The sequence below is a fragment of the Aspergillus pseudoviridinutans genome, assembly GCF_018340605.1.
Source record: "Aspergillus pseudoviridinutans IFM 55266 DNA, scaffold_3, whole genome shotgun sequence".
Taxonomy (NCBI): Eukaryota; Fungi; Ascomycota; class Eurotiomycetes; order Eurotiales; family Aspergillaceae; genus Aspergillus; species Aspergillus pseudoviridinutans.
The window spans coordinates 2,950,448-2,974,078 of NW_025091283.1; the positions used below are offsets into that span (position 1 = coordinate 2,950,448).

Consider the following 23,631-nt stretch of genomic DNA (forward strand, 5'->3'; position numbering starts at 1 on the left):
TCCACCAGTGTTCGCTCACTCTCTTCTGGAGACGCTGGACGACGACTGGTTTCCTCATCGCCCACCGACAATCAACCCCGTGTACCTCCCTTCGCCATGGGTCTCTTCAAGCGCAAGGACTCAAAGAACTCCATTCAGAGCGATAAGGATGAGCAGGATTCTTTCGCTACTGTCAACAGTGCTCGCACCTCAAATGCGTCGTTGAGGTCCCCCGGATATAAAGGAAGCGGACTGCCAGCCTCAATCCCAGAGCTTCCCATTTCCAGACCCCCAGATCCAGCATTGGACCCTGCAGCTTACCTTCGAAGCATCCATGCTGTCCGCGAGCGCTCTCGCATCATTTTCGACAAGGCAAAGAAGAACAGATTGAATCATTTCGATGTCGACATGTCCAAATTCAAGGCAACAGCTTCGTATATTGTGTCAATCATCAAAGTACGCGCCTTCTCTCCATCTTCTAAAGCTGTGGTGCTTGGATTATAGCTAATATTGGCATTCCCTCAGAGAGACTATGCGCCTGATTATGCGTCCATCCCACCCCACGGTCGCTGGCAGCATTTTGACGTCGGCGGGAGACCCCGTGTGAATCAATTGCTTCAATCTTGGCCTAGCACAATTGATGCGCAGGAACGGACACGGCGTCTGATTGACCTTTTCGTGGTCTCCGTCCTTCTAGATGCTGGTGCAGGTACGAAGTGGTCGTATAAATCAAAAGAATCTGGCAAAGTTTATTCTCGGAGCGAGGGGTTAGCGGTGGCCACTCTCGAGATGTTCAAAAGCGGCTTGTTCAGTAGTGATCCCACGGAACCATGCCAGGTCGACGGCGCGGGCCTAAAGAAGATCACGGTGGAGGTATTGGCTAGAGGAATGCAGCATTCTGAACATAATCAACTGGCAGGGCTTGAAGGACGTGCTGGACTGCTGATGAGACTCTCGGAGGCCCTGAACAACCAGGAGTTCTTTGGCGTGGACGCTCGACCAGGAAACATGCTTGGTAAGTTTTCCCGCTGATCAGGTCCATGAGCGAACTATCTGGTAACAGTGTGCGTCTAGACTACTTGCTTTCTCACCCATCTACGCTTGCCTCGTCTGTACCCATTGTTCCCATCACCACATTGTGGACGGTCCTCATGGATGGGTTCGCATCAATTTGGCCGCCTTCGAGAACCCAGGTCGATGGGGTCTCTATCGGAGATGCTTGGGTCTGCTCAAGCATGCCCCAGTCTCCTCCGGCACAGCCTTGGGAGAGCATCGTACCCTTCCATAAACTTACGCAATGGCTTTGCTACTCAATCATGGTACCCATGGCAAAGTTACTGAACATCCACGTCGCTGGCAGTGACCTCCTAACTGGACTTCCTGAATATCGAAATGGCGGCCTCCTCATTGACATGGGGTTGTTAGCTCTCAAAGATGCCGACCTCCAGCGCGGCATCGCCGCATACAAACAGAACGCTCAGATCAAGGGCCAGCCAAATGTGGAGGTCGTCCCACTTTTCGCGGCCGATGATGATGTGGTTGTTGAATGGCGTGCCGTTACGGTCGGATTCTTGGATGACCTTCTCATGGAGGTGAATAATCAACTGGGATTGAGAGGCGAGGAACAATTGACTCTTGCACAGATGCTCGAAGCTGGATCATGGAAGGTACGCTATCTTGAAGTCGGGGTTCCGCTCGCAATTGATTCTCTAACGAATTCTATACAGGGCGGCCGTGAAATAGCAGAGGTTTCCCGACCCAACACCAAAGAACCTCCGATTATGATTCTCTCTGATGGCACGGTGTTCTGAGCACAAGCATACATTTGCGACCCTTCCCACACCCGCCAGCTTCTAGTCTCCACACCTGATGACTTGCGTAGCCTTGACGACTTCTTGATGACCTGACCAGATGCTATATGTCTTCTATCAACCCCCGACTTTTTTATGTGCGTATTAGCTTCGGCGAAGCTACCTTACCTATATATATTTCTGCTTCTCATTTAGATATATTTCTGACCTTGTTATGACTATGTTCTGTGTACTGTTTCTTTTCATGGTGGACATGGGTAAAAGTACTGACGATGTTACGGCCTTTGCCTGGATTTCCTACTCCATCTTCATATCGAAAAGGAATTGGATGCTTCAAGGACCATTGCAACGAGCAGTTAGGCGCTCAAATTTTTTGAGATGTTCAGAGATACGGACATCATCAGGACTGTCTTGAATCCACCAGGGTTTTCTTCTCTCAGACCTAGATGAGCAATTCTAGGTGAATTGCGTAGGTGGGAATCTACATTCACTCCACTAGTGACTGGAATCTAATTCAATGATTCAATGGAGAAAGCATGTTCTCTCTGATCGAGAAAGCTAGGTAGTAAAACCGCGCGGAAGGCAGCCTGTACCTTTAATGCTGTTCTCTGTAATGTTGCGCACGTGACCAATTCGGATCATCGTTGACCCAAACGAGTGACGCCCATGCAATGACGGAGGTTGGTCATACCCCATTTCCATCAGCCAATAATCCCAAGACCTATTGTCTCGTTCATCCTGTACACAAAGTCCATTCGCACATATGTATACGAGGGGCCTACAGAACTTGCAGTCCACACGATAGCGCCGCCGTTTCCCATTTCTTCAAGCAAGCTCGATACCCGTGAATTGCGGGGTACTGGGGCCAACCTAGTGCAGCGCAGCGGAACAGTCCAAGAGTCAAGAATGGATCAACGCAAGAAGAAGAGAAAGGTGCTTTTGATGGGGAAGAGTGGTTCGGGGAAGTCGTCCATGCGTTCCATCATATTCAGCAACTATGTTGCGAAGGATGTACGGCGACTTGGGGCTACGATTGATGTGGAGCACAGCCATGTCAAGTTCATGGGGAATCTAACGCTAAATCTCTGGGACTGTGGAGGGTGAGTTTGCTGTCCTTCCTAGTTCCTCTTAAAGGCTGACCTGGTGGCTAATGCGCATGTCAATGAGTCAATAGGCAAGATGCGTTCATGGAGACTTATCTCGCCTCGCAGCGAGGGAATATCTTCTCTGACGTCGCGGTCCTGATCTATGTATTCGACATTGAATCGCGGGAGGTCGAACGCGACCTCGACACATACGCCGCCATCATCGGCGCCCTGAAAGAATACAGTCCCAATGCACACGTTTTCTGCCTAGTACACAAGATGGACCTCATCCAGGCCGAGCACCGCCAGCGCATCTACGAGGAACGCTCGGCACTGATCCGGAGCCGCTCGGAACAGTTCGCAATCGACACCTTTGGCAGTAGCATCTGGGATCAGTCACTCTACAAGGCATGGGCAGGAATCGTCCACAAGCTCATCCCGAACTTGACCGTCATCGAACGGTTCCTCACCGCGTTCGCGAAGAGAATCGATGCAGAGGAGGTCATCCTCTTCGAGCGCTCGACTTTCCTAACTGTGACCTCTGTCTCATCCGAGATCGGTGACATGAACCCCATCTATGATCGCCACGAGCGGCTTTCAAACATTATGAAGGCGTTCAAACACTGCGCTGCCCGCAACACGCACACGACACCAGCCACAGCCGGTTTTCTGGTCATGCACACCAAGACCCCGCAGTTCAACGTCTTTCTCGGCCGCTTCACCGACAATACGTATATCTTCATGGTTGTCCCGCCAGGTGAAGCAGCGTACAACTGTGCCGTCCTGAATACCATGTTGGCCCGGGAAGGCTTCTCCAAGGCCGCGGCGGCAGGGTACGGGGACGGGTTTCCGCTCCCAGCATCGGACTCTCCAGAAGCGAGGATGGCCAATGGTGGCACGGCCTGAGCTAGCACGCTCAAGCCGCACCAGGGCCAGAGTAGGTCTGCGGTCCCTGATACGGAAATCGATGATCAGGCCCAAGTCTGGCTCCGGCCTACGCGCTGCGATGCGAACAATTCAGCTACACCTGGTATGCCCAAAAGCACTGGGGATGACGGCGTTCCGGTTGAGAGTGATGCGTTTTCTTTTCTGTATAAGATACCCAAAGCGTGGCATTTTTTTCGTAAGAACAATTGCCAGTGTTCCTCGAATGTAAATGACATCTATCGTCGAACATTATTTGCATATTGGTACACTTTTCTCTTTAGCCTCCAGATGAGACCAGTCGAATGCTCAGCATACGATCACGCGAGCTCTCGCTCAAATAGGCTTGAACATCGTTTGACCCCTGCTGGTCCAGAGAGGTAAAAATAAAATAGTTTGGAGGATAATCATTATTGAGGGTGTAGTAGCTGTACACTGGGAGACAGGCTCTGCCTGCCACCCGACAACTCGGTCTGGGACAGAAAAGAAAGAAAAATGTCTATTTGAGCTAACGCGACGCTTGAAATCATTGTACATCGGGCATACGAACAGCGATATCGCCAGACTGCGTTATGTATCGAACCCAAGGAAGGGAGGGGTATTGCAACTGCAACAAGAGGTCAGATCATTTGATCTCCAACGGGGTGCCGAATCAACTGGACATACCTTGGGCTCTGTGATCTTCAGGTACCGCACTTGGATACCACTAGTGGTGAAGTAGGGAATTTCAAACTTGACGTTGATGGGCCGCTTGGCTTTGCCTTGCCCGGTGCCGCCCATGCTGCCTCCGAAGCCTCCGGTCATGCCTCCGCCGTGCTCGTCGTCGCCCTTGACGGACGGCAGGCCGAGTTCGGCGCGCATGAGAAACTCCTTCCCACCACCGAACTGCTTGATCTTCCAAATGATCGCTGACTTCTCGGGAGCATAGTGGACGCTTCCGATATTGGTGCGGAACCGGGGAGAGTCTGCATCTTCTGGCACTGGGACGAGAATTTCTACATTGTTTGCAGTGCTGCGACGCTTGAATTGTGCTTTGGCCTTTTCCAAGGGAGTCAGTCCAATGCTACTATAGAGCTCTTTTGATTTCTGAGGATTCCCCTTACCTTCAACATATATTCCATTCGGGAGCCCGAATGTGATTCGACCAGACACTCTACCCAGATTAGAGGCTTGACCTGCGTGTTGAGGCGGTAGCTCATAAGCTCGAACTCTCCGTCCGGCGGAATAAAGCTGATAGTCCGGTCGTTCTCGAATCTGGAAAGTCGGACGCACTGATGGAATTTGACATCCTCCATTTCAACCGCCTTGCCTCGCGTAGCGCGCCCAGTGGTTTCGAACATAACCTTGTCGTTGAGACCTAACCGCAGCTCTGGCATACCACTCAGGTAACACTTCATCTTGATAGCACCCAGGATCTCCGATCGCAAGACGTTTCCGGACGCCGATACAAGGAGATTGAGAGATTCAACAACATCGAGGAAGACTTCGTTCTTGCGATAGCGAATGCCCTCGCTTCGCCAAGAGACGGCGTTTGTGACGGCGATAGGTGGTCGGGCTTGAATTTCAAGCTTGTGCGACTCTTGTGTGATATACCTGGGGTAGGAAAGGCATATAATCAGTCTCTAGTCCTGCGCAAATCCACAACTGCTGGTCACAGCCACTCACTCTTGCAGGATCTTGCTCTCTGTTGTCTGGGGGTAGCCAAAGTCCATCATCTCGTCCAGTAGCTCGTAAATGATGACGAAGTTGTCGCGAATACTCTCTTCCTCCAGCACCTTGAAATATTCTGTAAAGACTTCCACGATCTTGTGGAGGAAGAGGAGGATCTCGGTGGCATTGGTATTTCTCTTGGTTAGGGCGAGGATGTAGAGATTGCTGTGACGAATGTAGAGGTACTAGAGAGGAGCCACCACGTCTTAGCACTTTTCCACTTAATATAATCACGGATAGATAACGCAGCCATATCCGACACTCCCTGTATGTCCTCGTGCCAAAGGTGCTGGTTCGAATAGGGGAGAAGGAGAGTTGCGGGGAGCGGGGAAAGCTCCGAAAGCCAGACAGTGCAGCTTCGCAAGAGTCTCACATACATTGATTCCTTCGTGGGAGAAACACGGAGGGACGGCGGAGCTTTCTTCTTCGGCTTCGCTAAGGAGGATGGGGAACTTCTCGACTGCGGACATGGGAATGTCTCCACGGTAGTTGCGGGCCAAAAGGGTCTACTTGAGCTGTCAGTTTGCGCGTTCCCGGCCTGTCGAGAAATGGGGTTGTTGTTGAGGGCGCATTGCTCACTTTGCCCTTCAGGTCCAGGAAGAATACAGCGGACGCCATTGTGCAGGTCGAGAGGGTGGTGTTGAGGGGGGATAGTATGAATGCCCGGTTGTGTTAGGGAATCGATGGGAGCGGGTTTCAACTGTAGAGGCCAGCGAGTCCAATATGCCACATTCTGCTCGGAAGGGTCAAGATTCAAGAGTACGCTTCCAATGAGCTAAAGCTACAACCGACCAGCCAAACAGAACAATGAACCCGATGCTAGCAGAATTCGACGGAAAGCGAGGTAAGGAGATCGATGCAGGATAAAGATGATGCCCGTTTGGGGTCGCAGTCCAGTCCGTCAACACCTTAATTTTCAGGAACCCAATTTGAGCCCCACGCCAAGTCCTGAAGAAGCTTAGCGGCCCTCCAAGGAAAGGGTTTATAATTCGCTTCTTCGGATTTTTCTTTTCTCTCTTTTCCCTTTCTTCTCTACGCTCCCAATAGACAGTGCAAGGCAGCACAAATTGCCTCGTGTGATTTCTGCGGCCATTGTAACATTCTGTTCACAATGGTCTGCAGGCCTCCATAGTTGACTTGCGATACAGAGGTGCGAAGACTAGAATCGTAATGAGGGTTCCATAAGAGCTGGCCGGGTATTTTACTTTCTGTTACTCGGGCGGCGTCAGAGGAACCGTACATTCCTTGCATTTTAATCGATCTTGATGGCTTCCTTGGGTCTTTCGTATAACGAAGTATATTCGAGAACGAAGAGCTCTGGTATTTGCAGTGATATAGCACAGGTCGTAATAAAAGTACATATACGGTCGAAGAAAAGAGCCCCCAACACATACAAGGAACATCCGAGACGGAGACAGAAAGGAAAACAAAAGGAAACAACGCCCTGATAATGCTCCTGCGGCCATTTCCCAGTAACGAAACCCCGATTTTAAGCTGTCGTCTTAAGACCTAGAGGTGCTAATACCCGCTCTCGTGCCACCTTGTTGGCGACGTGTCCGCCCTTCTCGAGGGCAATAGCACCGATAATTGCATACATCGTATGGGCAAGCACAAGTTCGATTCCAGAGCTGGCGAGGTTGTTTGGCTGGAAGAAATAACCCGTGTCAGCAGGTTCGCGGTCAATTACTCGGACGGGCGAGAATGAGCAAAACTGTAAGAGGTACTAGTCTCACCTTTCGAGGACTCCACCTCAGGACCTTCTGTAACTCGTACTTCTGCGCGAGCTCTGCGAGCTTCGACTTGCTTGTAAGGAAGCTCTTTGTACTAGGTGAGAGGTTGTTCAGGCCGTCCAGGGCCGGGTGGGCAAAGGGTTCGCGACCGAAAGGATCAGGAGTGGTAGAGGTGCTGGCATTTCCGGGGTTCTGCACTAAAGCCAGAGAGGCCTGTAATTGAACAATCCGTTTCCCTATTGCAACAGCAGAATTAGTCTCCCGTGAACTACCATTTCATCCGACGCATGGGAATCCAGTATGCGCACCTAGGAAAGCCAAGCGATCATTAAAGCCTCTCCGTCCTTGATCGAAGCTCTTATGTGTCACAGCCAGCCACTTTACCTCCTCCGAGAGAACCTTGTCGCCATCGGCGCCCAGCATGCGGATGTAAAATTGGTCGAGAATTTTCGGGTCTGAATTGACGGGAAATTCACGTCTCTTAGAGTCGAATCGCAGACTGAAGGGAGCCTTTGCGCTTGGAGGAGTATAGGACCATCGCGGCTTATCGGCAGTGTCGACTGGTGCTTGCTCGGTTGTTGTCGACAGTCCGCGCCTGGCGATGATTGTAGCAGGTACAACGGTCGTGCTGGGACAGGCGAAGCGACATGTAGAGCAAAGAGCGGTCCTGGCCGCTCGGGCAGGTATCAAAGATGCCATTGTCTTTGCAAAATGAATCCTCCGGCTGTTGAAACTGTAAACCGTGGCAATCCACCTGTCCGGTTCTTTTTTTTTGTAGCGATAATCCAACAAGAGTCGGCGGTCCAGCTGGAAGAATTCGGAGATATGGCGCTAGTCCCGAAAGGGATAGCGCGGGTACGTACAGTAAATAGTTATCGGGATCTTCAGTCAAACCACCCAAGGCTATCCCAACTTCCTTGGTGCATTCGCATTGTTCGCTTTTAACTATTGTTATGGAGATGTGAAATGATGCAGTTAAACGCAATTTCACGAATTTGCGCAGTTTCCTCCGGGACAAGCGCAGTCATAAATGAGGAGCTATGCCGGTTCGACAGCGAAGCGGCGGTCTACAAGACGTACCACGTACCTCGTACTTAAGTCAAACGGGTACAGGCATCTCAGAAGACGAGTCTGTGGGTGCGCCGCTATACTTTCAACGCTCGTCTAGACATTTCGGAGGCGCTTGGAAGTACACCCCTTGAGCAGGAAAGCAAACAGACTGCCAAAGACATCCGTCACTACGACACTGAGGACCAAATACTAAACAGAGTGTCCTGCTTCGACAACCTTGCGTATGCGTGAACTACCTTTGTTCAATACCATCTTACACATTCAGTGGATCTCTTCACGAGGCAAAGTTATTGTTCTCCCGTGTGAGATGATTTGGATTATAGTTTGACAATTAGGCCTTGGCTCCAAATATCTGGCTTGCGAGAATAGATGACTCCGGGAAGTCCAGCTTTCAATGATGACTCTTTCAGACCGTAACCGAATCTCTTTAAGCCAGATTCTGCTTGGAATGCCTCTACTGTTAGATCACAAAATAGTCGAAGACCTTATAATGGGTATATCATCCCAATCAGTCAATAACACCTGCTGTATCTTATGCGGCGAAGTATCGGGGAATAGACGGCGTCAAAGTAGTGAAAGAGCGGTAAGCACTCAATGGACAAGGGGAACCTAGGTAAGCACTTCAAATTACCCGGCGCATCTGATCCAGGTCACACTGCACTCACAAGTCAAGCAGGACCTTCGGAAGCTGACTCGCAGCCACCCGGGAATTAAACGCTTTTCTGGAACATCGTTTGCTTGGTCACACTGCAAAGCCAGAATAAGCTTAAAATATCCAGCTTGATAAATGAGCTAGAACATGTCGTGATCTCTGCTGAATTAGCTTGCAGAAGGCAAGGTAATCCGCGGAACTCCTCAACTGAGCTAGGAGATATCCTCCTATAGATGGTCTTTCTCCAGGCGGGTTGCTGAAGAGTAGAGAACCCGCGACCAAGCCTTCCCACACCAACGCTGTGCGACAAGATCTCACCATGAGGGCAGTCCCTTCAGCCATCATCGAGGCAGCTATATTGCTAACAGAGCAGTGTGCTGGCTCTAATTGTAAAATGGCTTCAGGGAAGACAATGATCCAACTCGCCGCTTGTCTGAATACAGACATCTTGATCGTGAGCCCACTTTCCCGCCGGTTTTTGCTGAAATTCTTTCTGACAGGTGTGATCCCCAGGGAGAATGGAGCTTGTCCACGTGCTTAGATGTAGTGATCATGCTTTGATTCATGTGTTTTGAGTCGCGCAGATGATTCATTTGTACACCCAGAAACACCACCATTTTTCCAGCCAAATTCATTGAAGTCCTCATTCTGAGCTTGCTCCGGAGCCGGACAGCGAGATATCGCCGCCAGCGCCTGAGTATATCAAGGTATTGATGCTAATGATGGGTGCTTGTCGAAAAGGAAGGCCCAGCAAGCGGATTGTTTGCCTCAGACGCTGGATCCCTAATGATTGATACTGGCAGGGGTAGACTGACTCTACGTTCTCTTGCCCAGTAGAAGTAGTCCCCAGTACTCTTCAGCCAAGCAGAGTGACCGATCACGGACCTACTCAAACATCTGGATAAGGAAACTTCTTCATCGGGGTAAGATGCTTCCAGAAGCGATTCCATTACCCCAGCTTGTTCAATTAGAGTATCGGTGTTGACCTGATTGATAACGTTCGGCCCAAAACGTATTACTGCAACAAGCCGCGACGATCAATATCCCAAATCCGCTGGTGTCACTACCAAGTCGGGATCTGCGCCGTGGGGTTGCCATGGTTCGTGGCAGCAAGAGCGCGCTTTGACATATGCGATGGCGTTGAGCATCTTCTGGTAGCGACGAAGCCCTGCAGTTGCTCGCCAGCGGAAGCTCTGAGGGACGAGAAGACGGAATTTGGGCAAGCTGTCCAACAAATTGGGCGCCCTCGGGCCCTTGCAGGCATGAATGAGGAAACTTCTAGATGCAAAGCTCAGACGAAGGCAAGCACGTACATATTCAGTAGAACTTCCGAAGTGTCAGATCCAAGCGGCCTCTTCCCGTAAGTCGGATCACCAGCGAGATGGCGGTGTACAACCTAACCTGCTAAGGAGAACACATTCTGAGCCGTCAATGGCCGCAGCAATATGAAGTATTAAAAAGGCGAGACTGACCTGGTTACCGATGATGAACTTCAGCAATTCTCAAGTGGCCTAAGTCCAGTCGAAGGAAGCCTTCACAAAAGACAAGCTCTGAAAAAGACCCTCCTGTTCAGTCGTATTCCACCAATAGCTTCCTGTTGCCTATCTCAAGCTTCACACAGTCAAGCAGAGATCCCTAATCGTCCTCAACGATGGCCTTTCAGCAGATTTCCGGCCACACTGTCCTTGCGAATTCCGAGCCCTTCGCGAAATGGGGCTTTCGGAATAATCATGAGAGCGCTGCTAGCTACTCGATAGGCAGCTTTTCTGTTCAAGATCCACCATCACCGAGACCGTTTCCGCCTAATCCTCCTCCAAGTCCTGCGTGAGTTCGTGAGTTGGCTTGGCTGTTGGCCTTAGTCTGAGATGATATACAGTAATAGGTAAGCCAAGCAGGCCTTGAAATTCCCTTCGTAGATTTCCATACAAAGGAGATATGTGTTAGCTCAAACGGCAAAGGCTGACATAATATCAAGAACTTCCGAAGCAATTCATCATGATCTCATGAGCGGAAACGGAAGGTTGGGTGAGGAGGCATTGGGAAGGATCCTCATTTTTAGACTTGCATGATGACGTGGGGAATCCATAGATTGTTTCTCGAGGATCGCGTTGATCAAAGAGGAAAGATAGAGACTGTAGGTTATAACTCTATACCATCCTGAGCACCATGAACACCATGACCTGTAATCAAATTAGTCGGCTGTCTAATAGATCACMAATTTTCTAATGATCAGAGCCTGCTGATCCCATTGGGGGTAGGCACAGTCCGGTCATCACGAAGCAGAATCGCTTGTCTCTTAAAAGATCCTACATCGGTATTTTCCTCGAATCCCCCCATGTAGTCTAGCAGGCATGTATGGGACAGTGGACCAGAGAGACAATTCACATATCAGTAATCATTTGAACAGTATAAAATATATTGTATGGGAAAACAATTTTTCAGAAAACAACCAACTCAAAGGTATGTAATACAATAGAAATCACAGCAAAGCAAGAGTCAGTGCGCTAACCACAGTCAGGCCCACCACGGTCCAGCCAGACTTGATAACCTGCTGGTTGGAAATTCCACGGCCAAGATCCCAGATCAGATGGCGCACGCCGTTCAAGCAGTGGTAGACAAAAGGGAAGGCAACGGTACCCTTGATGAGAACCTTGGCGGCAATGGGCAGAGCGCCAAAAGCGGCAGCGATAGAGGCCGATTCAAGGTGCCAACCGAACAGAGGGGCGGCGAGGTATGCGGTTGCGAAAAGGTACAAGGAGCCAGAAAGAGCAACGCCGGTGATACGGTGAGCGCTAGAGCCAATCCAGGTGATCTGGGGACGGTAGATGGAGAGGTGAGGGGAAACGGGGCGGTTCAAGCGCTGTTGGGCGAGGATCTTGGAGGCGTCGGCTTGGGATGTGGTGGAAGCAGCGTGTCTGGTCATACGTATCAGCATTTTTCCATTCCACTTCCATGATATTCCTTCTGTTGTAAAGTGTTGATGTCTCGCAAGTGTATTTCAGAGTGTCGCATGACGTAGCGGCCAATATTGCCAATATGAACGGACGGAGGTATTGGTGCGGAACGATCCAAAAAGCACAAGTTGGACAGCGATATTGTGAGCTGGCTCACCTCTTCTGTACATTCCTTCCCATAGCAACAGCAGCAGGAGACGCAAAGTTCATCAGAGACCACCGCATTGCGTAGGGCTGCTGGACGGCAACTGCAGGACGGTTAGCGAGCCTCGAATACCAAGCCAAGCAATGGGCTGTACATACGCCGCCGCAGCGATTGCTGAGCAACCTTCTGAGAGATCATAGTGAAACACAGGGTCTCAATTCAAGTATGCAAATGATCAAACCCAGGCAAGACGCTGGCCGTCGTCGTCGTCGTCGTCGTCTAGAAGAACCTCTCGAACTTGAGTGCCGGACCTTCTCGTAGCGGTTCGGAATCACGGGATAGTCAACCGCGGGCAAGGCCCAAGTCACGGGATTCGGCTGTACAGCGCCCACTCCAGCCAATCATTCCGACCGTATTACCACACGGAAGATTCTTCTTCCATTCCACCACCGCTCTCAGTTTCCGTGCGTCCCTTTTGTGTGCGAATTTCCTATCTCCTTTCTCTTCCTTTTCCCTCTTCTTCTCAAGGGTCTCAGCCCACGTCGTCTACCGTCTGGAATGATGTTGACGTGCCAAGCTGAACCTCACTGGTTTCGGCATTCTGTCGCGACCGCAGAGGTTATTTACGAGATACCTGAGAAGGAGATCTTCGTCCCGTCGTTAATCGCCCATTCTTCTCTGCCCATGAGACTAAAGGGTTTCATATCAGGGTTACATAATACTGTCGCGTAGTCTAGAGTTGCCTAAATTCTAAGTAAGCCTGCAGTGATACTGGCGGCGGACTTCCTAAGTAATTCAGCAGGTATGTCTATATTATTTAGCAGCTGTGTACCCTCAGCTGTCAGAACCGACGATCAGGGCAAGGATCAGGCTGAAGTCATCCGTATGGTCATGCAGCTACTAGCATTGATCTGATATTGCATGAATTCCCAAGGCATTTTGCCCCTGATATACTTCAATGTGCTCGGCCACACATGCTCCCTTCTTCGTCAGAGAGCCTGTCTCTATAACGTGGTTTGGACGCTTCCAAATATTGAGATGAAGACCATTAAAGCTGTGCATTAATATCGGCCAACTGGCTTATGTATTTTGTTCATTATTATCAAGCCACACTACGAAAGATCAGCCACAGCGTGTTTATAACTGCACGTCCATTACAAGACATGTACTGGCTCGGGCACAACCTACAGAGCTTCTGGCCGGGGTCAATCTAGCTGGCTCTCTTAGCAGAAGCACCAGATTCAAGTCGACAAGATGCATGTTGCAGAGTCACCGCAAGTCAAGCGCACGATTCGTTCCATGTTATTGCGCCTATTCAACGCCAATTAGAAAATCTTCACAGCATGATTGGTGCACCAGACGTTCAATCTTTAGGTGCTTATATTGCTCTGCTTAACGAGGCAGATGAGATGAAAGACCTCTATCCGACATACAAGGCTAAGGGAACTTGTGGTTCTGAGCATCTCGTGTCTGGTTCCAGCAAATGTCGCGAATGATGCTACTTTGTTGTTTGAGCAATCTTCTTGTCATCCGTGGTTGTTACCTTTGTCTGCGACTTCTACCCGAGTCCTGAAAGGGTGGTTGGCCCTCAGAGCCCATTATCATCTACAATATGGCGAGGACGAGTACATGGCTTTCTATGTCCGGTCATGGGCTTTACGCTGAAGTCTTTGGTGCTGTCTGTCCCTGTGGACACCGTCTCTTCTTGGGCTGTTTGCACAAATTTTATGTGACGTCTTGCCCTGCCGTCATCGCGGCACCACCGTTTATGGCGGGGAGCCCAACTGGAACAGAATGGGCGCAACCGGGATGATTTATCTAGTCCTTCGCTGCTACTCTCACGAGTTGTTGTCATTGAAGGAAAGAATTTCTATGGTCTGCAGGGCGGAGGATTGATGGACTGAGTAAGGTTAATGTATATCTGAAAAACGAGACTATTTGGCTTAAGTCATTTAACCGTAAAAAGATACACCGCGGGGTAGATAGTCTAGGTGCTAGACTCACTTAACAGTCGTGACTATTGCAGTGGAGCAACCGAATGTTCGTAGGCCAGTCGGTTTAAAGCTATGGCGACGAACCCCTCGATAGGTACAACTTCGGACATTATTGAAGCGATGTTCTTCGGCCCGACGTCATGCGCCTTTGAAAGATACCTCAGTCTATCGGATAAGTTTCCTTAGTTCTGAGCGTTGTTTGTCATGAGGGGAAGCTTCGTGGCACCCCTATTTCTATATCTATTCAACAACAGACTCTCCCCTCTCTTCGGTATCCCAAACCCAAAGGCATCGTAAACTCTCAACGTCCTACTCCAGCCTAGCATCCTTCGATATTTCTAGTGAACACCAACAAGATGGCTACGATGCAAACTGGCTTAGACGTTCTCCGCAGGAGAACCATCGTCGACTGTGACACAATGGATGAACTAGGTACCTATATCAGACTCCCCCAGTGAGATGTTTAACTCAGTCTCTGCGGGCTGTCTATTAACAGACAACAAGTTGCCAGAGACTTGGGTCCGTTCCAAGACTGCACTTCAAACCAGGTAGGTTGCACTGGTCGTCGCCTAGCCTCACAAGTATCGGGAGTATGATCTGATTTGGAAAACTTGGGATGAAGGCGATTGCGTACGGCGAACTGTCGAAGCCAGAACACATAGAATTGATCCGCAATTCCATCTCAGACGCCAATGATCTTCTGCACAGATTCAGTGGCGTCACGCTGGAGGAGCTGGCAGTTGAGATTGCGGTAGGGACAGTTTTGCTATAGTACTAAATTTAGGTGCTAAGTAGCTGACATGATTGTATAGATGGTTAGATTAGCCTTGAGAATAGCTCCTCATATCCGTGGACACGTTCATGTTCAGACGAACCCTTACTACTCTTACTCCACCGAAAGCACAATTGTGAACGCTTTGAGTATGTCAACGGTTCCTCTGAAGGGATTCCGCTAACGAAGCACTTCTGCCACAGGAATTGTCCAACTCTTCCAACACCTGCAACCAGGTTTTGAGCAATCTCGTATCTGCATCAAAATTCCGAGTACATGGGAGGGCATGATGGCTTGCCGAGCTCTTGAGATGGCCGGTGTGCGAACGCTAGCCACGACGCTCTTCACAATGTCCCAGGCCATCTTAGCGGCGGAGGTTGGGTGCACGTATATAGCCCCTTATGTCAATCAATTGAAAGTCCACTACGAACCAGGGTGAGCCCGACATCTCCAGCGAATTGCCTGGCTTGTTCCGAGCAAGGTTGCACTGACAGGGCGCCAGATTCAAGGACCCAAACAAGCTCTTGCCTCTCTGTGTCTCAATTCAGAAGCATTATAAGTCCATCAATGCAAAAACGAAGGTCTTGCCAGCTAGCTTGACATCCACAAACGAGATATATGCACTGGCAGGAGTCGACCATATCACAATCGCGCCAGACCTCCTGAAACAGCTTTCGCAACCCAACTCTGCACCTCAGATGGAGTCTCTCTTTGACTCTGATGTTCCACTAGCAATCTCTGTGGCACAGCAGTCATTTGTTAACGACGAAGCCGCTTACAGAATTGCCTTCACACGGGACCTGCACGGAGCAAGTGAAGAGAAACTCACACAGGCAAGTTTGGATGAAGTATGACACAACGTGGGAAGACAGGATGACTGACTCCATTGCAGGCAATCAATATCTTCTGCGACATGCAAGACAAACTTGTGCAGCTCATGAAATCAAACATGGGTTAGACACGAAAGTAAATTTAAGTTCCGCATGAACCAGACGTCGAGTGGGAGACGGAGTATAAGAAAGATGGTGAATCATACATTCATACGCGTAAGACAACGTTTGTACAGAAAAAATAAATAATATACAGGTCTGTACAATTTCTGGAGTCTTGCAAATATCTGGGTATCAAGGAAAAGATCAGTGGAGGAGTAATTCCGACTGGGATCAACAAAAGATGAGAGCTGAGAGCGTAAGTCCCGGTCAGAAAAAGATGTAAGAACAAGAGATGGCACGAACCAGGAGTTTTCGGCTTGAATAGACGCAGCAAAGCTCCTTGTTGCACCATGAGCGTCGCCGCTAAGCTTCACGGAAACGAACTCGACTCTTTGAAGGGCCAGAACTCGTAAGGGAGGGAATGAGTTATTGCGTTGGCGCGGAACGTCCACATACTCAACCTGGCTAGAAGAAGTTCAATTTGCGCCTTGCGGCTCCATCCTTTGGTGGCTCCTGGTTTGACACCCCTTCAGCAGGGACAACGGGGTCCTTAGATCGAGACTTCTCCGCCTGCTGTTTCTGCTCTTGCTCAGGCTTCACTGAACGACTGGGTTCCGAGCCTGGGTTCCTCCGATGCCATAGGGAATCTTCCTCCTCGATCTCGCGAAGAACTGTGGGACGAGAGAATTGTTAGTCCTCATAAGAGCCATGTATGAAGCGACCAGAAATCCGCACCTTCTTCCCATTCTCTCTCCTTTGCCTCATCTCCGGTGCCCAGCAATTTCTCTACATCCACCTTCTCCCCTCTTTGTATTTTCTCAATCACCTCCCGTAGAAGTCGAATCTTTGCGTCGGTTGATCGAGTATATGCATTATATTCGTTCTTCAAAGCAATCATTCGGATGGCTTGCGACCCGATCAAGATGAATATGACGATGTAGAAACTAGCCGGATTCCATTCTTTCGACTTAGTAGGGGAAGTTTCCGCTTTAGCGCGCCGATTTCGAATGAACTTGGGGATCATGGACTGCCATAGCGATGGTTGAGCGATCTTTGGCATATGTGAAGTGGAGTACTGGCAGTATCGCGGTGAGACTTGGAGGCGAAGTCTCCCGAGCGTCCGGGGGCCCGGTAGACCACGGACCATATGGTATAGACGAGTCGTAGACATGCTGATGATGCAGAATATATTATTTTCTTGGCTGCGACACGAACTACGAAGTTAAGATCGGCCAAAAAGGCCTTTGGATCGGAGAGTCGGGGAACCGACGGCGCTATGCCTGTGCGGGAGTAGTGTGTGTCCGTTGCTGCGACAACCGCCGCTTGAGGCTTGGCTCGACGCTGAGAGGCACTGACGGAGTTGACATGAGCTCCGCAGCCTCAATGCGTCTGTGGCCGTAATTCATGGTCACATCTAACATTGCAGGACTTCAACTGACTACAGATCGATATGGCAGTCGCAACACTACTTCCTGAATCCTCACTGGATTCGGTGAAGCAAGCCGTGCGCTCAACCTCAACATGCTGTAATGCCACAGTGTTGTCCCTCCAGTCTCTTTTTCGCGGTACATCGAAACCGATCCCAGACGCCGAGAGCGAACCTATGAAGAAGACGAGTCGGACGAAGAAGGTCGTGACTGGATCCTCAGGACGGAGTAGAGCGACAACTAAAACAAACGTCTCCGCCAAGGGTGCCACAACAATTGCTGCGATCGAACATGATGCAGCACGTTTGTCATGTCAGGAAAGGGTTTCGCTGGCGACAGAGATCTTTAATACGACGTTGAAGACACTTGCAGATGCATCAAAGTCATCCGAACCTCGTGTACCGACTACGCCTCTTCACCCAGCTTCACCTAATCGCGTCACAAAACCGGCGAGGAGATCAAAGACACCACAGCATGCACAAACGAATGCAGCCAAAATTGACGGCGGCCTACTCGCAGTCGCTGAGTGCGCTAGTCTAGCACTTGCCTGCTTGAGGAATATGAAAGCCGAACAGAACAGCCAGGGAAATGGGCCGCTTAATATCCAACTCGAACAAGGCGCATGTGTCTTAGCAGGGAGATATTTATCGCTGGGACTGAATGATTTGGCCTACAAAGAACTACGGGGCCTTAAGAGGAGGGTTCAACAATACTTGGATAGCCAGGAAATCGGCAAAGACGCCACTGTCGGGCGGAAGGACCAGCGAAGCACGGAGGAAGAAGCTGCCAAGGAACGAATGTCCGATCTCATATCCTTTAAGAACCTATCTCACGCTCGACCATTGCACAGCTTGATTATTTCCTTCCAGTCCAACGCCCTTCGGCTCATAGCAGCGGAGAAACGAGCCGCGACAGTGCATAAAGTCTTGACTTCCTTGCAATTGACAAATCCAAGCAGCCCAGCGAATCTGATCACTTCAGCGGTTGATTCCCAGACGATGACGCAGGACAAGGCAGCTATGCAGCTTCAATTGCTATCTAACACGATAATGTCTATGTGCTCCGTAACACAGAAGCCAAACGATAGCAGCGCCTCCAAAGAATCACTTAAACCGATAACGTCATTGACCCTTCAACTATTGTCGCTTGAGATTCGGTGCATGAGCTGGAAATTGTCTGATCATGTCTGTGACGACGTGAAAGAGATGTGGGAGCCGCTGGCGCGTTATTTAGCGGCTTTCGTCAACCATTTCAAAGGTATCGAGAAGGCTGAGTTCGCTGCAACATACAAAACAATCGTCCGACTGCAGGCAGCTGTCGCTAACTCACAAAAACGACCTTCGTCGAAGTTGAGAAACAATCTTTCGGTAGCCCGGATAGCAACCATTCTCGGACAACTTGCTCAAGAAGCAGGATGTTTCGAGGAGGCATCAACCCTTTTCTCTGAGGCTCTCAATCCTCTGGCGGACGAAAGTTTGCTTTCATCAGCCACTGTACGATGCAAACTCGCGGCACTTCACTTGCAAGCTTTGAAAAGCTCGACCAAAATGCGTCAACTGAGCGCGTCCATGTCTCTCTCTGAAGTTACTGCAGCCCTTGCTACGCCTCTTAGGGGAAATGAGAATGACTTAGATGAGCTGCTAGTCGAAGCAGCGAAGTTGAAAAAGATTGCAATGAGCTGGCTGGGGGAGAAGGTTGTCAAGGAACATCATGCTACTGACGAGGAAAGGGAGATCTTCCCGAAGATTTACGCATATTTGAACGGATTTGTGAGATTCCTGCGACGATACCTTGGGAAGAAACCTTCTGCAGATGAGCATCAAGGAAACCTCGAGCTATTCTACAAGCGGCTCGACACTTGTAGAAGCATCGTGCTGGCTGCGGTAGATTCAGCTCTCGCAGTTGGTAAATTGTCCGTCATGTCACAAAGTCCTTCATGGGAGTCACTGCTTTCGACATTCTCCGACTGCCAACGCCTCCTGGTGGCGATCGAATGCACAGCAGAAGGGAAACAGGAGCGATCGGATGAGAACGAGAGTGGCATGGGATTTGTGAAACTGTCCAATCTGTTCTGGTCTCGGTATATCAAAGACAAGGAGTCCGGGAAAGGTTGTCGCGAGCTCATGCATACTTTGAGACAATCAATCAACTTTCTCGAGAATTGCTCGCCGGCTCAACGAAGAACAGGATTCGCAGCCTTGAAGTACGAAAGACTCGCTCATTTATACCTCGAAGCGAACATGGGCGTTGAATCTGCAGAAGCATTCAGAGATTCGCTCAAGGAGCATATTAGTGCAGGGGTCTTGAAGCAACTCCTATCCAATACCGTCAGTGTCTCTCCGCACCGGACGTGTCAAGACCCGAAGAGCAGCAGTTTTACTTTCAACCGCATACTTTCTGCATTTTTGAGGACGAATTTGCGGCTCCGGGACACGAAACATGCCAAGTTCTTCGATTGCCCTACCGTTGAGTCCTTACAGAGGGGCCTCCTTCTGGAATGGCAGCTCGGTATTCTGAGCGAATTACCATCTCAGGCTCATAATGATGAGGGCTTCCCTTCGGTATTTGATACGCTCCTCAGTACAGTCTTGGAAGTATACTCTCCTGAATCGCGGCCCATCCGTCGTCTACGGGTCATCTTGATGGGTTTGCGCTTCTCTCTGGAGCACTCAGGTTCTCTAGAACTTTCAACCATCAGTCAACTTGTCGAGGAAAGCGCCAAATGCCTCAGCAGCGCTCAAGAAGTTGGCAGCGATACTGATATGGAACTTTACGCGACACACTTGAAGAATTCAGTTTGTCTCACTCTAGGTCTTCATGAGGGGAACCTACGCTCAGATGAGTTGGATCGGATACTGTGCTCGTGGAATTCAATGATGCGCAACTGTCCAGACAAAGATACGCTCTCTTCCTACGTTGACGATGTGGACTATTACTTTCTTCAGGTCAAAGCCATTGTAGATTACACGGAGATTTACGGGCTCTGGAAACTCCAGCTCGTCGCTCTCGAACTGGTCCTACGCATCACGGAGGTCCAAGGGACTAGGGACTTTTCTGAAGCCATGATCATATTATCACGTTTGGTTTCGCAGTACTGTCGCTTAGGGCACTGCAAGAAGGCCGAAGCTCTCCTTACGCGCGCTGATCGATATCTGAACGAAAATGAAGTCTCTTGCCTGGCAAATCTATCGTACCGACTTGCCCGAGTGGAATACCTACTCGAGACGGGAGAACTGGAGAAGGCAGCAGGCATTCTGTCGACATCAAGGCTTCTGTACGAGAAGAATCAGAAGAAGGAGGACCTGAGTAACGGCTCTATCATATCCAAGATAGGATGGGAAAGATTGGTGGCGGATGCGGTTCTCATGAGTTCGCGGCTTTCGTTCGCTCAAGGCTCTGTGACGCAGGCTCTTTTCTTTGCCAAATTATGCGTCAAGCTGAACTGCCGAATCTGGGCGAAGGTTGAAAGGATATCCCAAAGGAAGCAGGAGAGATCCTTGTCTGCAAGCCGCGGCTCCGACCTTGAGAGTGTTGTTGATGGAGTGGCAAGGCTTGATGTGTCCCAGTCAGTCTCAACGACAAATCACACCGTCAGTTATTCTCAGGGAGCTCCGTTTTGGCCTCATGTCGGCTCGCATCATACTGCTCTCTTGAATCTTGCATACTTTTCTGCCCACTATGGTCTATTTCAGGACGCTGTCTACTACGGGGAGCAAGCCCTAAAGATCAACAGAACACTCAATGCGAACGTCCGGTTGATCGCTTCCCAAGCCCAGCTGGGCTCTTACTGGATATTTGGTGGACGTCTCTCAGAAGGTCAAGAGCTTCTAGCAGCTGCAGAGCAACTATCAAAACAATTGGAAAGCAGTGTTGAGCTCGCTTCTCTGCAGATGAGCATTGCCTCCCTTCACAGATTGCAGGGCAACTACCACGACGAATGGCAAGCTCTCCTGAGGGCGGACCGGATAATGGCCGACGTGACAGCCTTGGAGACAGCCGAACCGCTTCCTCTACAGTCGACCATTTCTGAGCTGGAAGATGGAATGGACAAACTACGAATTCGGGGAAGTAGCAGGAGAACACAACCTAGTACAACAACAGCCCGGAGAACTCGTGCGACTACTGTATCCTCAAGGACAGCACCGAAGCAGTTGGCCGGCAAACCGGACGCAAATGGGACAATGTCGCAGTCTATCTCGCAACTTAGAAGTGGCATCCTCCAACAACAGGCAGCATGTTCGCGTGCCCTAAGAGAGTTTGAGAAAGCCTCGCGACTGTTGACTGACGCGCGAAAGTTTGCTACGTCTCGAAACAGCCAAATATCGTTGCATCTAAAAGAAAGTGAACATCACCTTGCTGAGGCCATACGGCAATTCGCGTCGCATGCGGTCTACTGTGTTCTGCCAGAATCGACAATATCCCTCCCTGCTTTACAGTCGCCGAGGAAGGTGACGAACGAGGAGACCCCTTCCACTAAACAGACCACTACACGTAAGTCACGAGCACCTGCCAGAGCAGCGCGGTCCAAACATGCGAAAGCTAGCGAGGATTTCATCGATATTTTGTCCAAGGCTGGTGATTGTCTGAACAACGTATTTTCCGCTGCAACGGCTCTGGGATCAACTTTGGACAGCCATATGGCGTCCCGGCTGATGAGCCGCATTTCAATGTTGTCTCATACGACTGCGCCTGGGAGTCCAATGCCATGGTCTCAGCCGCCAGCGAATGTGAATGGTAGGTGTTGCCCTAATCGTCAGTACTGGATAGATCACTAACTGAGCTGTCAGAAATCGGCCGTATCGGCGCCTTTACGCGCGAACGAATCGCTATCGGTATTGATAGGCAACTTTCCGACTTCAATGATCCGCTGCTTTGGCCAGGTCATGGCTCTCCAGCAGAACCTGAGGTAGACCTATGCAGCACCTTTACTGAAGAATATATCGATATTCTTCCGTCTAACTGGAATGTACTTTCCTTGTCCGTCAGCGCCGACTGCACGGAATTCATCATCTCTCGGCTACGCAAGGATCACTCGCCGTTCCTCCTTCGACTCCCATTAAAGAGAGGGAACACCGAAGACGACGAGGAACAGTTCACGTTCGAAGACGGAAGAGGAGAGATGAAGGAAATTATCAAGCTGGCGAACGAAAGTGCACATGCCGCGAAGTTACAGAAGGACAGGCACTCCAAGAAGGAGTGGTGGAGAAACCGCGAAGCCCTCGACCAGCGCCTGCAGAACTTGCTGCAAAACATTGAGAACGTCTGGTTCGGTGGTTTCCGGGGCATCTTTTCACCGGTGGCTCACAACGAGGCTGCCCTCTCGCGGTTCGCAACGTCGTTTCAGAACATCCTAGACAAACACCTCCCTTCCAGACAAAAGGGCGGCCGTGCAGCAACTCCGAGGTTGTCATTACATCGCAATGTCTTGGAGTTGTTCGTTGGTGTGAACGACCTAGAAGGCCAGGAAGACCCTGAGGAGACATTGATGGATCTGTTGTACTTTGTGGTCGACATCTTGCAATTCCAAGGGGAACGCAATGCCTATGACGAAATCGACTTCGATATGATGGTGGTCGAGACCCTTGATGCCGTGCGAGGCTACCATGAAGCGGTGCGCCGCTTACGAGAAGGACAGCAACCGCAACATACTGTCTTAGTCCTAGATAAGGCACTACACTTGTTCCCGTGGGAATCACTTCCATGTCTGGAAGGATTGCCGGTATGTCGTGTGCCGTCCTTGGAATGTCTGCGCCAGCGGATTCTCCAGGCTGAGAGCATCATCAAAGTAAAGGGCCGCGGCCCCGGATTTGCTATTGACCGCGAAAATGGTACATATATTCTCAACCCTACAGGAGATCTTCAAACAACGCAAGACACTTTCGAGGCCGACCTTGGCCGCTTGGCTACTTGGACGGGGATCGCCAAGCGAGAGCCGACCGAAGAGGAGTTCAAAGATGGCTTGGAATCCAAGAGCCTACTTTTGTATTTTGGCCATGGGAGCGGCGCACAGTATATCCGTGGAAGGACCATCAAACGTCTTGACCGATGCGCAGTTACATTCCTCATGGGATGTAGCAGTGGCACACTGACCGAAGCGGGCGAATACGAGCCATACGGGACCCCAATGAATTACTTGCATGCAGGCTGTCCCGCTCTCGTTGCGACGCTGTGGGATGTGACAGACAAAGATATTGATCGCTTCGCCAAGTCTACGTTCGAGAAATGGGGACTTATCGGAGACCGGGATACCAATGGCCAACGAACGACGCTCCCGAGTAAGGGAAGGTCCAGATCGGCAAAAACGAGCGGCACTGCATCTTCTGACCCAGTGACGCTGGATGAAGCAGTATCCAAGTCACGAAGTGCCTGTGTGTTGAAGTACCTGAATGGCGCGGCGCCGGTCATTTACGGAATTCCTTCGGTGTTTTTGGAATAGACATGTACA

At 50.2% G+C, this 23,631-nt stretch overlaps 8 protein-coding genes across 8 annotated transcripts; 4 read left to right on the plus strand and 4 right to left on the minus strand.

Annotated features, from left to right (window-relative positions):
• Positions 1-96: 96 nt before the first annotated feature.
• On the plus strand, positions 97-1,790 carry Asppvi_004750 (URC4/urg3 family protein; the record flags this gene model as incomplete). The annotated part of the gene is made up of 4 exons (XM_043300698.1): positions 97-435; positions 505-994; positions 1,054-1,646; positions 1,707-1,790. The coding sequence occupies 4 exons, from the start codon at positions 97-99 to the stop codon at positions 1,788-1,790; spliced, it is 1,506 nt and encodes a 501-aa protein (XP_043156633.1).
• A 906-nt stretch (positions 1,791-2,696) lies between these two features.
• Asppvi_004751 (Rag GTPase GTR1) lies at positions 2,697-3,781 on the plus strand (the record flags this gene model as incomplete). Its single annotated transcript, XM_043300699.1, has 2 exons — positions 2,697-2,890; positions 2,965-3,781. 2 exons carry the CDS (start codon positions 2,697-2,699, stop codon positions 3,779-3,781), a joined length of 1,011 nt encoding a protein of 336 aa, XP_043156634.1.
• Positions 3,782-4,325: 544 nt separating this feature from the next.
• On the minus strand, positions 4,326-6,127 carry Asppvi_004752 (AP-1 complex subunit mu; the record flags this gene model as incomplete). The annotated part of the gene is made up of 6 exons (XM_043300700.1): positions 4,326-4,406; positions 4,466-4,837; positions 4,903-5,392; positions 5,465-5,694; positions 5,887-6,015; positions 6,089-6,127. The coding sequence occupies 6 exons, from the start codon at positions 6,125-6,127 to the stop codon at positions 4,326-4,328; spliced, it is 1,341 nt and encodes a 446-aa protein (XP_043156635.1).
• An 871-nt stretch (positions 6,128-6,998) lies between these two features.
• On the minus strand, positions 6,999-7,938 carry Asppvi_004753 (mitochondrial 54S ribosomal protein mL57; the record flags this gene model as incomplete). Its single annotated transcript, XM_043300701.1, has 3 exons — positions 6,999-7,154; positions 7,243-7,475; positions 7,548-7,938. 3 exons carry the CDS (start codon positions 7,936-7,938, stop codon positions 6,999-7,001), a joined length of 780 nt encoding a protein of 259 aa, XP_043156636.1.
• A 3,503-nt stretch (positions 7,939-11,441) lies between these two features.
• Positions 11,442-12,259, minus strand: Asppvi_004754 (succinate dehydrogenase cytochrome b560 subunit; the record flags this gene model as incomplete). The annotated part of the gene is made up of 3 exons (XM_043300702.1): positions 11,442-11,877; positions 12,074-12,164; positions 12,220-12,259. 3 exons carry the CDS (start codon positions 12,257-12,259, stop codon positions 11,442-11,444), a joined length of 567 nt encoding a protein of 188 aa, XP_043156637.1.
• A 2,412-nt stretch (positions 12,260-14,671) lies between these two features.
• On the plus strand, positions 14,672-15,785 carry Asppvi_004755 (transaldolase family protein; the record flags this gene model as incomplete). Its single annotated transcript, XM_043300703.1, has 5 exons — positions 14,672-14,806; positions 14,868-14,976; positions 15,031-15,262; positions 15,330-15,675; positions 15,720-15,785. The coding sequence occupies 5 exons, from the start codon at positions 14,672-14,674 to the stop codon at positions 15,783-15,785; spliced, it is 888 nt and encodes a 295-aa protein (XP_043156638.1).
• Positions 15,786-16,224: 439 nt separating this feature from the next.
• On the minus strand, positions 16,225-16,930 carry Asppvi_004756 (DUF5321 domain-containing protein; the record flags this gene model as incomplete). The annotated part of the gene is made up of 2 exons (XM_043300704.1): positions 16,225-16,430; positions 16,495-16,930. 2 exons carry the CDS (start codon positions 16,928-16,930, stop codon positions 16,225-16,227), a joined length of 642 nt encoding a protein of 213 aa, XP_043156639.1.
• A 279-nt stretch (positions 16,931-17,209) lies between these two features.
• Asppvi_004757 (C50 family peptidase) lies at positions 17,210-23,622 on the plus strand (the record flags this gene model as incomplete). The annotated part of the gene is made up of 2 exons (XM_043300705.1): positions 17,210-21,920; positions 21,974-23,622. The coding sequence occupies 2 exons, from the start codon at positions 17,210-17,212 to the stop codon at positions 23,620-23,622; spliced, it is 6,360 nt and encodes a 2,119-aa protein (XP_043156640.1).
• Between the last annotated feature and the right edge of the window lie 9 nt (positions 23,623-23,631).